The 20,154-nt window shown below is 32.3% G+C and overlaps 2 protein-coding genes across 3 annotated transcripts; both read right to left on the bottom strand.

The window, feature by feature from the left end:
* Positions 1-270: 270 nt before the first annotated feature.
* On the bottom strand, positions 271-11,571 carry LOC108330171 (nuclear pore complex protein NUP1). Of its 2 annotated transcripts, XM_052876958.1 has the most exons (8): positions 11,192-11,571; positions 8,148-8,203; positions 7,114-7,280; positions 6,145-6,340; positions 4,721-5,023; positions 4,554-4,631; positions 1,948-2,559; positions 271-950 (listed from the first exon to the last, which is right to left on the bottom strand). In XM_052876958.1, the coding sequence occupies exons 1-8, from the start codon at positions 11,451-11,453 to the stop codon at positions 507-509; spliced, it is 2,118 nt and encodes a 705-aa protein (XP_052732918.1). In that variant the 5' UTR covers positions 11,454-11,571; the 3' UTR covers positions 271-506. The 2 variants fall into 2 exon arrangements, with proteins under 2 accessions (XP_052732918.1, XP_052732919.1); XM_052876959.1 differs by lacking the exon at positions 8,148-8,203 and having other exon boundaries at positions 11,192-11,334.
* A 1,477-nt stretch (positions 11,572-13,048) lies between these two features.
* LOC108332135 (EIN3-binding F-box protein 1) lies at positions 13,049-15,791 on the bottom strand. The gene is made up of 2 exons (XM_017567276.2): positions 15,457-15,791; positions 13,049-15,301 (listed from the first exon to the last, which is right to left on the bottom strand). Exons 1-2 carry the CDS (start codon positions 15,479-15,481, stop codon positions 13,371-13,373), a joined length of 1,956 nt encoding a protein of 651 aa, XP_017422765.1. The 5' UTR covers positions 15,482-15,791; the 3' UTR covers positions 13,049-13,370.
* Positions 15,792-20,154: the final 4,363 nt, after the last annotated feature.

Below are 20,154 nucleotides of genomic sequence, written 5' to 3'. Positions count from 1 at the left end.
ACCAAATTCCTTTTAATTGTGAACCAAAAATTAATTAATCATGTTTACTACTACTCCTACATATATCCGGCACAACGAAAATTCTATATTTCACTTACGAAAGCAGTATTGTGATAATATGACATTCATATTAATCTACCTATCACTGAAGTTAACTTATAACCCAAGATTCGGGAACGCCATTTATGGCTTTAGCTTCCTAGTGAAAATTCAAGACTGTTGATAACAATTGTGTGCAGGTCCAGATTTGTATCTGTGAACACAAGCCTCTAAAATTATACAGATATCAAATAGCCAAAATTTCCTAGTATTCCATTAAGTTGTGACAGTGAAATAAGGACAAAAAAAAAGGTACACGAGACTGAGGAAAGGACCGCATAAACGACACAATTCCGTTTCAAAACGGCTTTCATTTTACTCATTTTCTCATAAAGAACAAAAGAAAAGAAAAAGTACTCTGAAGTACAGATATATTTTGGACAGTTTTGGAAGTTTTGCCGTTAGATTTAGCAGCGGACAGCGTTGTTTTTAAAGCTGAATGATAAATTTGTCTTCTTTGTTGAACCAAAGTTAAACTTCGGGTCACCAGCTTCATTCTGAACAGTAGTATTGCTTGTGGAAGGGAAGCAAAAAACTATGGTCGGACACTTTTTCAAACCAAAACTATAGGACAGCTCAGTAGATCCTTCTTTTAATTGGTGCTGATCCCCAGCAGAAAACAAAGGCATGATGGATGGAGTTGGTGGCTCAGAGAATACAGAAGAGGAAGTTGAAACAGGAAAGGTAAATCCAGAGCCGTTATCGGATGCTACTGTCCATCTTGATTCGGGCTTCTTAATAGCAATAGGAGGTAAAACTGGCTTAATGGTGGCAGGGTTAGTGGGAGCCTGCTTTTCTTGATTTACACCATAAGGATGGCCTCCCCTTGGGAGATTCAGTTTCGTAGCATCCTGCAAAGTTAGCACCTCAGTACATTTAGTTCTCATTATTAGCAACCAATAATTAATGTAGCATGATGAGTATAAAAAAAATTACAGGGTTTAAAACAATCAATAAATTGACTACTCGAAAATCGGCTTCTCGCATCATCGCCTATGTGGTAGGAACTTGTGTTAAAACAGAGAAAGAAGCGACTAAGTCTAACTACTTACAAAAGAGAAATCCTTAATCACATTTAAAGCTGGAGATAAAGAAAGTCCCACGGATTTTGAGGGTCTCCCTATTGATCCATCCTTAGATGTGGTCCCTGGCGAAGAGCAGTATCTCCAACTCTATACCTTTTAACAAGGAGGTGGGAGACTTGTGAATCCAAGAACAAGAAACCAAAATTCATTTCTAACCCACTCAACTGTCATCCCCTCAACCATGGCACCAAAACCCTTCTGTGGTGCATCTCCAAAGATTCCTTTTCAGCAGTCACCCTATCACACCCTACCACATTTAGTTTATGTTCGTGTATTCGTGGCAACAATTCTCCAAGGTTTCTACCCATGACCCAATTCCAGCTGGCGCATTGACCATCCAAAGCTCCCAAAATCAGGAGTTCTGATACCACTATACCAGATTATAGATACCAAAATATAATAGAAAAGAAGGAAATTCAGAGTAAATTCAGCATATTAGTGCTGAAATCTGACTCATTAGGATAATACAGTGCCTGAATATAGAAGACTGAAGATGATAAAAAATGTAAGACAAAATATCCTATGCAGTAAACCGTGCCTAGTTTTTCTCAAATGTCCAAGCCAATTCCGCCCTACCGTCACATCACTCCACTAACAAATCATACGCATGCATCATTCTCTCACATTTCGAACCCACCTCAGCATTGGACCCTCCTACCCTCACATTTTTCAATAAGATTATCAACACAAATTTGGATAGTTAGACAGGAAAATCTTTTACAGCCAATATATAATTAGAGAAGAAAAATTGTGTAGTGCTTACATCATTTCCAAGTCTGGAGTTGCTGCTATTATAAGCATTCACATCAGGCACCAAAGTTTCTTCTTTTCTAACTTCCATAGATTTATCAGAACTATCCTTCAGTTGAGTACGAGCGTGGTAGTTTCCCTGGCTTTCATTCAATAAAGTAGATTTCTTTCCTTCAAGCCCATCAGATTTTTGAGGGCTAAAATCATTTAATTTATGCAAGACATTATCTTCATTTGAATAGATAGTACTGAACTCAGTAGAAGATTCAGAGTTCCTCCATTTTGCTGCCTGCTTCAGCTCAGCAAATTTCTCTTTAGGTGTGGGAATGTTTCTATCAATATGGTTTAATATTTTCTTAGCCATCAAACTGGAATGCATGTGTACTGTTGGAACACCCACTGGAAAGACCAGTGGCTTATGAGTGGAGCCTGTCCCAACAGTTTCTATGCTCTTTGCAACAGGAGTGAAACTATCAACACCAGAACTTTCCCTGTGTGAAGGACCATTCAGAGATGAATAAACTGGTTTTCTTGAAGAAGATTGTGCACCAACCCTATGCCTAGTCCGACGAATAGGTCCAACAGATCCATATCCACTTTCTGATGCTCCAGCTTTAGATTTATCCTGAGTTTAACATAATTAAATCAGGAGCCAAAAGAAAGAAAAAAAAATCCTAGTTTAAAAAACAATCCAAAGAAATAAATTTCAGAAATATAATTCAAATGACAGAAAATTAAAAAAAAAATTAAGCTCAACCACAGATTAAGAATTTAGTGTCAAACAACCTTTATAAAACAGGGTAAAATAGAATGCATAAGAATAATGCATTACTTCTATGGCCATTCTGAATTCTAAATTAGAAAAATAGAAGTTACAAAAGCAAAGATTTGGAAATTTGGCTAGTATAATAAAAAAAAATTGTTACAAATAGATAGTAAAATGTGAAAAAAGAAATAAATAAATTATTGTAAAATTGTTAAAGATATTATTTGATTATTGTTAGAAATTCCACATTGATAAATATGACTTATGTGACTCGTGCTACCATTGCCATGAGCATAGTAATTCAATTCTAAAACTCTTGTGAAGACCACAAGGACGCAATTGTACGGAACTTAAAGTATGTTAAAAATGTTCTTGGCAAAGGCCTTATTTATGAAGATAATGGAGATACTCAAATTGTTTCAGTATTATGACATTGATTGGGCAGGGTCACCAAGCGATAGAGGCTCCACTTCAAGGTACTTTGTTCTAGTTGGAGGTAACTTAATATCGGAAAAGTAAAAAACAAAATGTTGGTGCATTACCAAGTATAGAAACAAAATACAAGGCACTGGCATTAGTCACTTGGGAGCTCATATGGCTAAAATGACTCCTCTAAGACCCTAAACTTAAAAACTAAAATCCCAAATGCACCCTATATGGGAAAACCAAAAAGCACTACACATTGCCTCCAATCTTGTCTTTCAAAATAGTATGAAACATATTGAGGTAAATTGCCATTTCTAAAGAGAAAAGCTAAAGTCTAGAGTTCAACTCTAGTGAACAATTGGCAGACATATTCACCACCAAGACTCCAAGAGGACCAAGGATCAATAATGTTTGCAGCAAGCTGAACAGTTGACTTGCATGCTCTGGCTTAAGGGAGAGTGTTATAATTATAGAAATAAGACAAATCTTTCATAATCAAGAATATATTCTTCATAATCTTTTAGAATCAGGAATATCTAGGATTGTTTTTATTTATTCCTGTATCACATCTTTATTATTAGAACATATATCATCTATTGATTAGATTGACTTTGTCTTCTCCCTATAAATAAATGTTATCTCCAAAAACACGTGGTTTCAGCCCAATGACTCTATTTCCTATAGTTTAACAATTATGTTGAATATATGATTTGAAAGAAAGAAGCATATTAGAGATTGACTGTTACTTTAACATTTAGAAAGTCATGTCCAGAAAATATTTAGTAGCTTTGTAATTATTTACTTTGTCAACTTCAACAACCAATTGGCTCATATGTTTACAAAGTCTCTCGAGGGATCTTGTGCTGATGACATTTGGAACAAGCTTAACATGTATGATAAATATGCTCCAACTTGAGGGTAGTGTTGAAGATATAATTTGATTATGTTAGAGATATGATTTGATCACATTAAATAGAGGGACATGGTATGATTTAATAGGGAAATATCTTGCCAAATATTTCTCAATATTATATATTGATTTTGTTTTGTATTATTGGTCTCTTCTTCATTTAAATAAGAACACTCGTTTGTACACAATACACAGAATTAATCTTATTTCTTCTAAATCTCTTTCTTCTCAACACAGCAACATAGCAATACCGTCCTCCGTGACTTGTATTATTATCACTAATATTTTCAACAAATATCATTATTTAAATGTATGCATGTTTATATCCATAATATCTTAAAGTACTGAACAAGAACAGGTACAAAGATACAGCAGAGCATAAAAAAATATCACAGGACACAAAAGCATCAAGAGAGTGATTTACATTTTCAGTGATTTGCAGACTGTAAAGAGAATTGACACACTACAAATTACAAGTGATATGCAATCATGAAAGGATCATTATAGTGAAAGGTACCTGTAGATACATAGCAGTCTTTGATTGAAGGATGGGAGTTGATGAAATGTGGTTGTTTTCTCCTTGCATGTGAATGAACTGGTGAAGAAAAACAGAGAAAAAAAAATATTACAAGTAGGGATTCAACTAGAAGGATTGAAATATAAGAAAACAAAAAACAAAAGTACCTTTGATTTGGACTTTGTCAAAAGAGTTCTAGAATAAGGAGTACGGGGGAAATTATGAAGTCCATATCTTCTCTGACTTTGCGGTGTTATGTAAGCATCCTGCACCACAGAACCTGGCCAACATGTTGACGACTTCTTTGATGGTGCTGGATCATATGGTTTTATTGCACCTTCAACACCATGCAACACCGTGTTTTCAACAACATGAATCGTGTTCTTAGAACTTGGACCTGCCTCTGATACACGAGAATTCATGTAAGCTCTAGCAATCTCTATTGGTGAAGCACCAATTTCATCCTGAACCTGGACAATTGTTAACTTGACTATCTTAGAAAAGTAAAATTATGCCTGACCCAAAAAGGCGTGTTCTACATCCTAAGATGATTCAATATTTAGGTAACAGTAAAACTCCATATTCACTTTTGAAACAGAAATTTAAAGAACTATGCATGCAAATGTTTAGGAAAAGAATTTAATTCGTCTCAAACAAATTCCATAGTGGGACTGGATCAGAATTAGAGAAATGAAATAGAAGTTTTGCTATTGATATTTCCTCCATCCCTAGACCAGTAGAAAGATACAACAGCGATGGAGATGAAGAATATATGGAAAGTGTAACCCTCATAAAATAAGAATTCATACATTAGCTGAATAGGTTGTAAGTATAATGTTGTAAGGTGTTTGCATAGATTGACTGAGAATTTGAATAATGATGGCAAAAAGGGAACATCATTAATGTCGTCTAGCCTCAAGAACTAAAAATAGCATTTCAGAAAATCAGAGGACATAAAAATGAAAATCTTTATTTGGAAGACCAAAAGAAACTGTGTCCCTAATTTGGAAAACTAAAACCATATTTAAGTCTAAATTTTCAAAAAACTATGTCACTCAATTAAATCTACATAGCAATTGCTGAGTAGACCACAATTTGCTACATCATCAACATCACTAACGTCATCTAATCCCAAAGACTAAAATTAGAATGTTGCAATATCGAAGGGCTAAAATTTGAAATTTTAACTGCATAACAAAAAAGTTGGTGTCTCCAATTTATAGGACTAAACATATTTAAGCCTTTAAATATTAACAGGCAACGTATACATAGGTATAGATAGCAGTTAACAAGAGGGTAAATAAAATAAGCATTACCCATGGGTATCTATTAAAGGAATCCATTTTGTATTCATTCCAAATTATCCATGGAAATCTGCATGCACAAACCTTTTTTGTAATAGGACCCAATAGGAGCATTCATGTTGATTAGGACTATATCTTATTTGTGGTTAATGTTGATTTTAATATATAGAACCTTGTCTGGATTTTCAAGACACAATTCATTGCTAAAAAGATTTCAAGTCTAGGCAAAGAGATTGATCATAATCTAGAAGTAAAAGTGAATGATTTAAACAAGTTGCACTACTCACTTTTGACACAAGAGGTGTTGAGGTTCCCCATATAGCTCCAGCTGACTCTTCATTCCTTTGTTCATTTGAAACATTAGGAGGTCCGTGCTCAGCATCTTTGCTAGAAGTCAAACTTGTATTTTCCTTACCTTGTTCAACATTAGAAAGGTCCATTACCCTTGAATTTATCACTGCCACTAAACGATCAAATTCATCTCTACATGAGGAGATTAAAGATTGTTAGGCATGGTACATCCATAGTCCATGGAATACCAAAAAAAAATACTTCCTTCACTAAGGGAAAGCTTGGAAGGGAAAGACTGCGAGAATAAATTTCCCCTTTTTTAATTAAATATTCTTTTGTTTAAAAAAAAAACTAAAATGGGATAGAATGAAAGATTACCATGTAACCTTCTAATTAATGTTTATTACTATTTATAAACATTTTACAATATTCTACAGTCTCTACTCAATTAAAAAGTAAAAAATTAAACCTCCACTTCTACTAGGAACCAAGAAGTGAAAAACAAAAACTTTTTTTGCCTAGAAGTGAAAAATAATATATATATATATTTATATATATATAATATGAGAGAATTTTTGTAACAAATTTAATCCTAACTCATCGGCCCAAAATGCTTAATAATCCCTAGCTTCACCAAATAGGAAACACGTTTGCTAATAACATACCAATGCATCCTAACAGTATCCAAATGTGGCATGTTTTGGTTCTCTCTGACATTCCCATATCAAATGTAAAGAGAAATATAAATTAATTAATCAACTAAAAAATGGTAACGATGAAAATTTTTTACTTCAACAGCCAAAGAAAAACACTTATTACTGTTGACGAAGGATGAAAATAAAGGTCCAGGATATTGGGACAAATAATTTGAAGTACAACATGAATAACTTTCACAGTGAAATAAGGAGTGAGTAATTCAAGCAAGGAAAAAGAAATTTAATTTTTTAAAAATTAAACTAATGTACCTAGAGAATTTCTTCCCTTTGACCAACTGCTCAATATCAGAAAACCCGTCTTTATCAGATTTCTCTACTTTTTCATGTTGTCTGGAAACAGCCAAATCTAAACTGCTTTTCAGTTTACCACTGATGTCATTAGAACTGGCAATTTCAGATGATTTGGACGCCAAAAGCTTCAAAATAATAACCATAATCAACAATAAAAATATGGAGGTGATAAAAAGGAATAAAATGCAGTAACATCCTACTCCACTACAAAATGGATATTTAAGATACAAAACCCACATTATGAGCAGTGACACTCAGTACAGAAATAGCTGAGTGAGACGAACAAAATTGTTTAATCATTTTAATTGAAAAGAGATTCATATAAAGAAATCTAAGGTTTATGATGTAGCGAAAAAGAAAAATGATTACCTATATATAAGGTAAAATTCAGATAAGCAACAATTAATCACATGACAGGAATGAATAGAAGGGTGTACAGATTTGGAATGATGAAAGAGACCATCTGCCTGAATGGAGAAAAAAATTAAGCTATAAAAGATTTTGAAAGTTAAATTGAATTGAAAAGGTTGGAAAGAAAATTGAGGCTTGCTTCTTCAAGTCAACTTGTCTCTTCTTTTCCACATCAACGAAATAAGAGAAAATGTATATTTATTTATATTCTTTCTCTCCTTTCATTTATTCCTCTCAATTTTTCCTCAAACAAGCAGAATGCAAAAAGCAAGAGACTAATTAAAATGAACACAGATTAAAAATGGTAATGAGTTTTTGAATTAGAATTTGGTTTCAGTTCCTTTTGCTTATTTACAGAGACCAAAGGTTATAGGATTTTACAACTTTTCATGTAATAATTTCAACTTCTTTAGCTTTATATAGTTTTAGGATTTAGAAAATGTCCAAGCAAACAAAGTATATAGTTTTGGTTGGTAAATTTTTGTGGCTGAACTTCATAAAAATTTCTAGACAGACTGGGTAAATCTGCTAAAAATTAGAAGCATTTTTTCTAGTTTCAGAGAAGTGTAAACGTTTCTTACATGTAGATTACTTCTGTGCGAACCATCTTCATGACTGTCACCAGTTTTCCATACATCTATTGACAGTGAAAAATTTTATCCGAAAGTTAAGTGAATCACCATATTCTACATTAATCAGAAAATTATATTATATATGAAACAAATAAGAAGAATAGGCAGCAGAATTAATTCCCATTAAAAGGGCTCATTGCGTCCACAAGCTGAAAGCACAAGCGACAGCAAATAAATATTCAACATTTGTCAAGCATAAGATGATTTACAGTGAACACATAGAAGATAGAACCTAAAGATAGACAGAATGAAGGATAATATACTTGGGAAATTGAGAATTTAGAAGGTTCAGGGGAACTAGAGAATAATTTCTTTCAAGATATTATTACTCAATTGTCAAAGCTCAAATAGCAAGTTATGACAGGGAGAAAAGAGAAAAGTATAGAATACATGAAAGGAAAAATTTGTGACCATTAGTCAATCTTCTCTGATTTTACAATAAGGAGAAAGCCTTTACAGCTATACAGGGAACTACAAAAAATACTAAAATAAAATTAACTGTAGTTCGAAATGGTGATAATTTTCTGCATATCTAAAACTCTAGTAAAATAAAAAAGGAACACAGAATCCACAATCTTAAGATTAAAAAACGTAAGTCTTATCATGCTCCTAACTCCTCACAATCTAGAATCATCCAAAGGCCATCTGGAAAGAAATATGCAACCCATGTCCTCTTTGACAACCTTAATCCATTAGGTTCTTTACCAAGCATTTTAAATGCTCAAACAAAGCCCTTCCTGTTGCTAAAATACAAATACCAGATTTTACTTTGTCATTAACATGTCGAACAGCTGAATGAGATAATAGATATACCCACTCACCAATCTCCAGAACTTTAAACATTTACTAAACATGAAGTAACCGGGATTAGGAATAACAACAATGTACTTCCAATAATAATATTGAGCTTCAATAAATGTCACTCCAATAAAATATATATATATTTGGACGAAATGAGAAAGTATACTTTAAGTAGCTTCACAGATATCGACACTTATATAGTAATTGGTTGAAGGGAAATGGAAGGCAGGACAGTTGTATGGTTTAATTTTTAGGAAGAGAGCAGAAATTAGGAAAATTCCTCCCGGTCTAATTTCTGCTCTCCTCGAATATTGAAGGATTTGGAGGAGAGGGGAAGGGTATTTGAAACAAGTCAACAATAATGACTAAAATATAACTATCAATGCTTTGGATTTTAAAGTTATAAGTTATAAGGTTATCAAACTTGAGAGTTTACGTAAACTCGTGAAACTCAACTCGTAAGAGTTTACTTCAAATGAAAAAATATTATATAAATAATATCTTAATTCAAATAAGTCTACAAAATTATATAACTTTAAATAAATAAAATTTATAGATATATTTTTCATAAAAATAAATATTGTAAAACATAAATACTAGGATTATTGTCATTAATTTTGATGCATTTCATTGAGGAGGTGAGGCGATGGCATGACCATGGAGAGAGATAGAGGGACGCGAGAGATAGTGACAATCAGGTCATGAAACCCTAAACCCCAAACGACCTCGTTTTTTTTTTAATTTTCCCCCTTTCAAGCTCGCAGAATCGTTCCAAATTCGCGATTCTACACGATCCTACCGATTTCACAGTCGATTTTACCAAGTTTACGCAGAAAAGAGTTTACTTCCGAGTTAACTCGGAAGTCATGTATGGGAACATAAACTCGTGCGAGTTTACGAGTTAACTCGAAAGTTTGATAACCATGTTATAAGTATAAAAAAGCATATCAATAGTTAAAACCCCTACGACCTCCTTCCTATGAACCGAACCAAACAGTCCCTATAGTTTAACTCAACAATCCTTTTGGTGAAAACAATAGAGATAAACATTAAATATTCAATTCTGTTATTAATTCAACGATCTTAAACTTTGCTTTAAGTATGGTTATCATCTCAGAACTATAGCTGTGCAGTGTCAGAGTTCATAGGAGAGACGGCTGTGATGCAGCACACACTGCAGCCAAAATCAGAGCAACTACAGCAAGAAAACGCAGGAAGTTAAGTTTGTACCTAAAACCAGTATGATCAGTCAGGAGGTTTTTACGGTGCAAACTTGTAGAACTCTCAGCCTAATAAATCTAACGCATTTAGTGTTCATTCTTGCTCGCTTCTCGTTCCTCTCTGTTTTCTTTGCCCTAACACCTGCAACTTCTTCGTTTGTTCTGTTCTTGCCTTGTTACAGCTGCTCACAGACGACTTTCCAGTGAGTTTTCAGATATCCACAAGTTGGTTCTTCATTCCCTGGTGCTAATCCACCAGTTTCCAGTGAGTTTCCCAACCAATCTTCAGTGAGTTCAAAGACCCGTCTCTCTTTCTTCTCTGTTTGTTTTTCATAATGAATATGCTTTTAATAATAGGAATATTTCTTTATTTTTTAGCATTCCGCTATAACTATTTTGGGGCGACTGCTCCTTGAGTCTATTAACTACCATAGCTTTTTAAGTGAGTTAAGTGTGCTTCGTACCCTTTTTGCCACTAAAATTAAAACAAAACTGATATAGTTGTAAGGGTTGAACAATGGAGAGAAAGAACTATAATACGGCTAACAAATTAACAATTCTAAATTCAAACTCTATCATTCGACATCAAACAACGTATATCTGTCGAGGAAAAGAATAGCAGAATTAACAGCTCCTAGTAACCGTAACATATATACGCATCAACTCTGGAGCAAACCAAATCTGCCATTTAAATCGACTATAAGCACTCGCATTTTATTTTCTTTCTAATCACTACAGAGCGAATGCCCATGCTTGCAACAATGATTACTCGTTGATTAATTTTAAACTATTGGCAAAGAAACATAATCATATATTCTAACAACAGTTACGCATGTTGCCACAAGCCAAACGTTAATTTGCTAATACAGATAACAGAAAGAAAAAACAATCAAAAATTTAAAACAAACAACAAAACAGAGCAAAAGATTAAACGAGAGAAATACAGAGAGAAAAAACAAAAAGGAATGTAACCTTGATCATCAGCGGCAGAGGTAGGGCAAAGGATAGGAGAGGGAGGAGTCGCGGCGGAGAAGATGGAAGGGAGAAGACGAGTGGCTCCGCCGGCGATTAGGCGCAAGGCAGGATCGACGAGCTTCGAAATCCAACGCTGGCGCGTGGCCTCCGGCGGACGTGCGTAAGGGCTAGGAAGCGGCTTTCTCGGCGCTGGTTTTCGGAGCTTGCCTCCGGCGCCTCTCTCCTCAGGCACCGACGGCGTGATTTGTTCAGGGGCCATGAGAGTGGCTGAATCGGCAACTGCGGAAAAGTTAAAAACGAAAGGCCAAGGTAAAGGCAAATACTGTAGCTGAAACGTATTTCCAACACTGCGCTCACTTTACTTGGGTCTAGCAGGTAGCCGCGTACGTATGTATACTAATAAAGTCTTGAAGACTCGTCCACATGTGTCTTTTGTTTTCCACCTCAGTTCCAAATCTACAATCTATTATAATAAAAAGAAAGAAAAAACACCTTTATTAAATGTATTTATGTATAAAAATATAATTTGATTTAAATTCAAATGTGTAAATATATTTAAATTGGTATTAAATATCAAGTTATTACTTGATATAAATAAATTATATAAACAAATTTTTAAACTCATTCATCACTGTTTTGTTAAGATATTTTAGAGGATGAAAAAAAATATTAAATTATTTTAGTTCGATACTTAAATAATATGAAACTATTCAACGTGATAAAAATATTTTCAAATGATTATTTAATATAAATTAAATTTATAAAAAAGTTACTGTAAATACGATATAATATTTTATTATTAAGTTATCATTTAATATAATATGAATTAATTAGAAGATATCAATATTTAATGTTTTTTAATTTTGTTTACCACATTTTCTACGTATATTTGGTGGTTGAAGCGTGTATGTATTTGGTGTGTTATGTACAATATGCCTATTCTTTGGATGTGTATGAACTTGTGGCTAATTTTCTTTATAGATTATTCCTATTATATTTTATAGATTTATCTAATTTGATTTTCTTTACAGAAATTGGGTGAGCATTTTAAGTATGTGTTCAGCGAATTACTAAATTTCATCGAATCAATTATGGTGTGTTTGCTTCCATGAATATATTATTACAACGGGACTCAATATTTTAGGTATTTGTTTCTAGTGATTTGCCTTAATTTGCGAATATAAATTTGAAGAATGGTTGAATTTCGTATGGGTGAAAGAGATTAGAGGAAAAAATAACAGTTCAGAATAGATCATTTTACATAAATTTCCACTTTTAATTCAACTCGTTTACTTTTATTTGAATTTTAACTATGTGGTGAAATACTTTTAACTGTATTGCCATAGCTACATGCTTATTAATAATAATAATAATAATAATAATTATTATTATTATTATTATAAAAACTACGCTACACAACGTTAAAATACGTATATTAATGTCAGCCTATACCATCACCAACCTTAATTTACTTGCAGTGTTACCCCACGAGAAAATATTTCCTAAACAAAATTTTGTAGTTCAGCGACCATGATATTGGCCCCTTACAAAGTCTCTTGATAAAATATTTATTTTTGTAAATTTAATGTCTCGTAATAAAATGTTTATTTTTGTATTGAACATTAAAAGTCGAAAAATATCGACATACATTGATTTGGACGTTAACTGTGAGGTAAAAAGAACTAATGATTTATTTGTTTAATATATGTTTTCCATAAAATAGGTATCTCAAGTTTGCTTTTAGTGCAATTACAAAAATAACTATTAACCTTAATATCAAACTCGCCAGAAGTTAGTTAAATGTTTAGTAAACTATAATTGACAATTAAGGTGTGATTAAAACTCAAACAAAACTGTACGAAATCAAATTTTGGTTATTGTATTAGTAGTATGAATATATCTAACTAAAACATCTTAGTACAAAACAACCAGCAAGACAAAAAGAGAGTTTAACATATACAATGTACACTATCTATTTCCAGTGGCAGCCATCAACCAACCAGGACATAGTAAACTCAGGGAACCATAGCATAAAGGAAGTGGCCTCTAGTAGCAAGGCCAAAAGGGTTGTAACAAGCATTTCTGCACGGAAAATGCTTGAAAAAAGGGCTGAAGAAAGGGTCCGCCAAAGTTCCCTGGAAAACAACTATGACAATTGAATTGGTTCAGGCCATGATTAAGCCAGAATGTCACATCTCCACAACTTCTCCACTAGCAACTCAACTGTGTTGCAGCCAATTGAATTGCAATTCTGAAGATTCAATCCAACCAAGGTCTGGCCTAAATTTGTTAGGGAAGGTCCACTCTTGCAAGTTACACCAGAACAGTTTGACAAAGAAAGCACTTGCAGAGTAAGCCGATTGGCATTAGAAAGAACAGCTATTCCAGCATCAGTGATTGCACACTTTGACATGTCTAGATCCTTAAGCAGAAGGCAGTTATCTGCAATTGCAACCAAGCTTGAATCGGTAATCTTCCTGCATCCATCAAGATTTAGCAATTCAAGTGTTCCACCGTGTAGCCTGGTCAGTTCTGAAACTATGTTGTCTGACAAATTGCCGCAGCCAGCAAGGTTCAACTTTACCAACCCAGCCTCAGAATTCTGTACAAGAGGAAGAAGGCCAGCATCAGTAACACCATAAAGTCCAGTCAGATCAACGCGCTGAAGTTTGGGACACAATTTCCCAACCATAGTGAGGCTAGCATTTCCAACACCAGGGCAATTACGAATGGATAAATGTTGGAGAGACTCACAGGGAGAAAACATTGATACTTCCACATCTATATCTTTAATTCCTTTACACTTAAGAAGGGTGAGATACTTCAATGTTGTTTTGATGTTTGAAAGAGCACCAATAATCCCAAACTGGGTGATGCTGTTACACTCCTCCAACTGCAGGCTCTCGAGAGACCTTGCAGCTTTGCTAAATGCTACCAAGCCTTTATCAGACACTAAACAACACCTGCGCAGAAACATCTGCTTCAGGTGGATGCAACCTTTACCTATGGCTTCGATGCTTACATCTGTTATCCCTCGACATGAGGAAACTGTAAGTGACATAAGCTTCTGCAGACCTTGAGCAACACCCATGACCCAAAACCCCCTTTCACTGACATTTTGAAGACTGGAGAGCACTAGATTTACAATTGCCTTTCCATAATGGCCAATGACAGCCAGAGAGAAATCTGTAATGTTTAAATCCTGAAGCTTTACCCTTGAAAGGTTATCAGCTGATGATAATAGACTTGATACTCCATGATCCCCAACAAGAGGACAATCCTTGATAGAGATGCACTTTAACTTGGGGCAAGACCTTGCTATAGCTTGCAACCCCTCGTTTCCAACCTCAGGACACGATTCAATGTTTAAGGTGGTCAAATTGGGGCAGCCCTTAGCTATTGCAATTAGACTTTTGTTGCTAATGTAGGGAGCCTGGCAGATGTCAAGCTTCTCCAACATATGGCACCCTTTTGCTATTTCGGACAGACCCTCATCCCCGACAGAAGAAACATTCCACAAAGAAAATGATCTAAGAGAAGGGCAGCCATGAGCAATTGCTGAGAGACCAACATCTGTGACACCGCGAGCAGAATTGCTTCCTCTGATAGACAGTTTTCCCAGTCCTCCACGGGCACTAGTCCCAACTGCAATTGCTGCAAGCCTCACATCAGTTGCCTTCTTCCCTTCCAAACACCGCGATAAATACCCATCATCTTCGATTACTAGATCCTCATCCACCGAGGCCATTTCATCATCACAGGAAGCAGATCCCTCAGTCAGATTCTCAGACTTGTAAATTTCAGCTCTGCAGATACTGCTCATAAGCATGAGCCACCGCTTAGATACACAGGAACAAGAGCTCCTCTCTTTGCCACTAGAGAGCCGTCTGAAAATCTCAAAAAGACATTCATTAGGAAGAACTTCAATCGTAGGCTTTTGATCTTTCCTGAGCCGTGGAGTTTCAAAAACATCCGGGGCATTGATGCGAGCTCGTTTCTTAGGACTGCAGTAGTACCCATCCACACTTGAACCCAAAGTACACACGCGACCCAAATCAATGAGATTTTTTTGATAAAAGGAAGCTCCAGAATAGAGTTCATCATCACCTGTAAAACACATTAACACATGAAAACAACCCATCAAAAACACTACTTCCAAGAGCCAAAAAAACATTATTTATCTTACGTGTAAGAAATTTAAGCCTTGCAAAACAGTAGCAAAACGATCAAAGAGTAGACATATTGCAATTTGCAACACTTACCACTATAATTGACAAGGGTAGGCATGATGAGTAGGGACAGAAAATCCACAGGGACAGGAATAGGAATGGGAGCAGCTGAAAATCCGAAGACCCAGAAAGAAGAAGAGAAACAGCGACAAGAACAGTGAGCAAGAGAAGGATCAAGAGCATTTGAGAGCAGCAACCCCACAGCGCAGGGCAAAAACGATGAACTGATGAAGAAGGAAGAATGTTTGGGAGAATCCAATGCAGGGAATGGTGTTTGTGTTGTGAGAGGAATGGGTGCAATGTAATATATACGTGTTGTGAAGAAATGGATTTATAATGGAAAAAGAAGAAAGATAGGTGTGGAGAAGACTGTAGAAAAGAAAAGAAGGTGCAAAGAAGTTTAATATTGGCAGAAATTGGTGTAGTGCAATGAATCATTCCCTGAAACCGGACATTCTCCGTACATCCACATACACCCTCTCATTCTAATATTAGTCCAAACCAACCACCTAAGCATGTGCCTTACTTATTCAAACACAATACTAGGCACGTGTTTTCCAGCCACTTTCTTCTCTATCTTCTTTGATGCCATCAACTGTTTCTTTTTTATTGTTTTTATATTTTTTTCTTTTACTTACAAATTAGATGCAAATGATTATAATTAAAATTTTGTTTTTCCAGCAACATAATAAAGGCTGCTACCAAAGTTAATATAGATTATTAGAATGAAATTCTGATTCTAATGAAAAATAAATAAAAGCCCTTATAAAACTTTATTTAAGTTTTTTAAAACATGGCATTTTAGAATATAGAAACAATATATTTTGTTTAGATTAAATTATTTCAATATAACTTTTTTTTCTATAGTAAATTTTAAAGGATAAAAAATATAAACACGATTTTAACGGTTTATAAGAGTTTTGTTTATTTAAAACTATATTTTCATTTTTTTTTCTATAACCTTCTACAAATTTTTCTCATTTTTTCTTAATGATATATATGCATTATGTGCACAAAAATATTTATACATATAATGAAATTTGTAAATAATATATTAACATATTTTCTCCCACATAAAATAAGAAAAAAATATATTTTAATTTAATCAAATTACGGACTTGGATTGTTAACATTACTACTTTTTTTTTGTGTGTGTGTAAATTATACAATGTGTTTGCTCAATCATTATTTTTTTTTCTCGACTTTCAACGCACAAAAATTTTCGTTCTCTCTAGCTATGGTTTTCTTTAAAGTCCTTAGTATAATATTGCTTTGGATTTTGCAGTTACAATATTCGTAAATAAGTTTTTAATGGGATCTTGATAATTTTTAAAGGTTTGAAAAATAAAATAAAAATTATATTAAAATATTGTATTCTTATATTAAAAATAAACTATAGATTTTATAGCTTCCAAAAACTATACATATAATAAAATATTTTTTAAATATTGAAAATGTGCTAACAGTATTTTATAGTTCTTTATTCTTGAATTTAATTATCTATTATATTTAATAAAAACATTTCAAAATTTTGGATACGTGTTTTAAGGGAGTTATTAAGGCTAATGTGACATCTTCATACCATGGATCGATTATCATATCGTTACGTAATATAATTTGACAATAAATGTAGAAAATATTCTTAAGAACCGCTATACTAGTGTGTGTGTATACATAAATATATATATATATATATATATATATATATATATATATATATATATATATATATATTTCCATAGAGAACATATATATACTTTTTCTTTATGACTTTTTATCTTAAACCCATTTTTCTAAAAACGTTTCCACATGATAATCAATTTCCCCTCCAAAATTTATTAAATTTTTTGTTTTTTTCTAAAATAGTTTATTTAAAATAAAATCCAAGAACCATCACAAGTTGTTTTGGTCTTATATTCTATTACTTTAAGTGTTATAGTCAATACTTTGGAGACAAACTTTTAGAAATAAAAAATATGTACATAATGCATTGTTTAAATAATTTATTATTGGTCATAATTGATTTTAAATGATTTGTGAGAATGGTGTATATTTTAGTTGAGTGATGTGTGATGGTTTTCAGGAATGTTTTAAAAAAGAAAATAAAGTATGAGATAAGGAGAAAGGAATGAATTTGTATGATTTTTTTTTTTGTGAAATTATCAATTTACTCTCATATTCAACTTTTTAAAAATAATTCTATTTGTTGAATTTTTTAAAATTTTTTATAATTATTATTGACCGTTAATAAATAATATTTTTTAAGAAAATATTCTTTTTCTTATATTTATAACAAAAAGATATTTATACTTTAAAATATACCTAAAGACCATTTAAATATTATACTAAAGTACAATTTACACCTTTTCATTAATTCAATTTTAACATCACACAATTATAATTAAAAGATTTTAATATAATTAGTTTTTGTTATTAACAAGCTTTATTATCTTAAAATATATAATCTCTTTATAAAACATTTTTTTATAGTTTTCTGACTTTTTCTTTTCTTGTGGTCTAATTGGAAAATGAAACAATAGAATTGATCACTGTGACAAGCTTTTTAACTTGGACTTATCAATTTTTTTGTTTATTTAAGTTGAGTTTCAATATTTTTTTCTTGATTTTATAAATTGTTTTTTACTTTTATACGTCTTTTTAGTCATTTATATGAGTTTATATTGATCAATGAATTGTTGGTTTGATCAGAGGAGCTAATTATGTTTTTTTATGTTATAGATACATTGTTATTGCTAATTATATGATTGTACGTTTGTATTGGTAAATTTTATAATAGTGTTAGTTTGCTTTGAAATTTAAGATGTGTGGAAATGAAACTTAAGTTTTAATTGAATTACTTGAATGTTCTATAATGAAATTGAAAAATCTTGTTTGATTGATATTATAAATGATGTGAATTAAGTTAATGAATATTATATAAAATGTTAGGACATTTATGATTGTTGTTTGCTCAATTTACATAACTGAAATGATATAAATTTGTATAATTGTGTTGTAGAGAATTATACTTACTGAAATTATATAAATTTACATAATTATGGTGTAAAGAAGTACATTTGCTACAGGAAGTTGAAATCAGAGAATTTCTTATTTTATGAGTTATATGCCGCTAAAATTATGATGTAAAATGGATTGTAAATGAATTTATATCTCTCATGGGTCTGCAGGCGAAGTACGAGACAAATTGATTGAAATGAGTTGACCCTGGAGAAAATAAAGCAAAGAATAGTCATAAATGTTTGCAAAGTGTGGTCCCATGAAAAGTTTGAACTTCTGGGTTGCTTTCAGACGTGCAATGAATTTGATTTTGAGGTTTAGGGTTCATTGCATGGCCAGAAATGAAGGATACCCACGAAAGCTGAATTAAAACCGTGTGTTGATTCTTCCATAAAGGAAAATGGAAAATGAAAACAGTAGTTAGGCTAGAATCAATGCATCTCTTTTTGTTTTTGCGCTTTTTAGGTTAGGCAATATTATACAACTCAATAAGCTTGCACCTTTGCCTTTTTCTTTCTTTACACGAAAACACTGCCTTTTCTGGACTCGATTAAAACCCTGCGTAATAAAATAAATAGCCGACTAAACCAATTCAAAATAATACAATGGGATACACTAGTTAGGTAGTCCGCTTTTGTAAATTGAAAAATAAAATAAAAATAGTTTTGAAAGATAGTTTTATGTATTATAGTACTTAGAGAATGTGAATACGAAATGTTAGCGTAATTTAAATTGTTTAATACTTATAAATTAAGTTTTAATTGATAATTATAATGTAATAATTTAATTTGTAAATATAATAATTATTTTAATTTATTTAATTAGAAATATAAATTGAATAATTAAAATTCTAAAAAATATTTATGTAACTAAATGTACTTTCAAATCATATATATTAAAATAAAAAATAAAATTTAAAATAAAATCAAATAATTTAAAAGAAAGGACATGTTCACATAAGTCAAAACTTCCGGTTCATTTAACTTCTTTGAGTAAACTCGTTTACTCACAACGGACCAACTGTCTTAGATACACGGACTAGCCAGCTTAGTCAGCTTAGCCCATTTAGTTAGGCTGATCTGGTTTCAATTTTGGCATACCACTGATAAATCCCATCAATACTTGTTATTTATTTAGTTATGTATTAGTTCTCTTTATTAAATTATATATATTTTATTTGATTTACCAATGTTTTAATTTATATTTCTGTTTATTTCCTTTTTAGTTTTGTATTTCTCTTTTTATTCATTTACATATTTATTATTTATTTTACTTTCAGATTTCATGTTCTTATTATTAATTAATGACACATTATTATTATTATTATTATTATTATTTTCTTTTCCATTCATTTATACTTTTGTTATTTTATTTATTTTCCTGTGATAAAAATATTTATATAAAATTATTTATTTAAAGTTCTTGCTTCAATTTTTATTTTATTTATTTTTTATTATTTTAGATATCATCTTTTTATAATCTAAAGAAATATATATAACAAAAAGTAAAATTAAAATATTTTTAATTCAATAAATTTTGATAAATGAAAAGTACATGCCCAATTATTTTTAAAACTTTTTAAGTATTCTTTTTTATATTTGATTAGATTATGAGTGTTAAAAAAGAGACTTTAAGCATAACTCAACCCAACAAATCCGTTTGTATTTGTAGGGTGAGGTTTGCACACATATATACTTTAAATTGACCTTATCT

The sequence above is a fragment of the Vigna angularis genome, chromosome 4 (genome assembly GCF_016808095.1).
Source record: "Vigna angularis cultivar LongXiaoDou No.4 chromosome 4, ASM1680809v1, whole genome shotgun sequence".
In the NCBI taxonomy this organism is placed as follows: Eukaryota; Viridiplantae; Streptophyta; class Magnoliopsida; order Fabales; family Fabaceae; genus Vigna; species Vigna angularis.
This window is presented reverse-complemented; position numbering and strand designations above follow the sequence as displayed.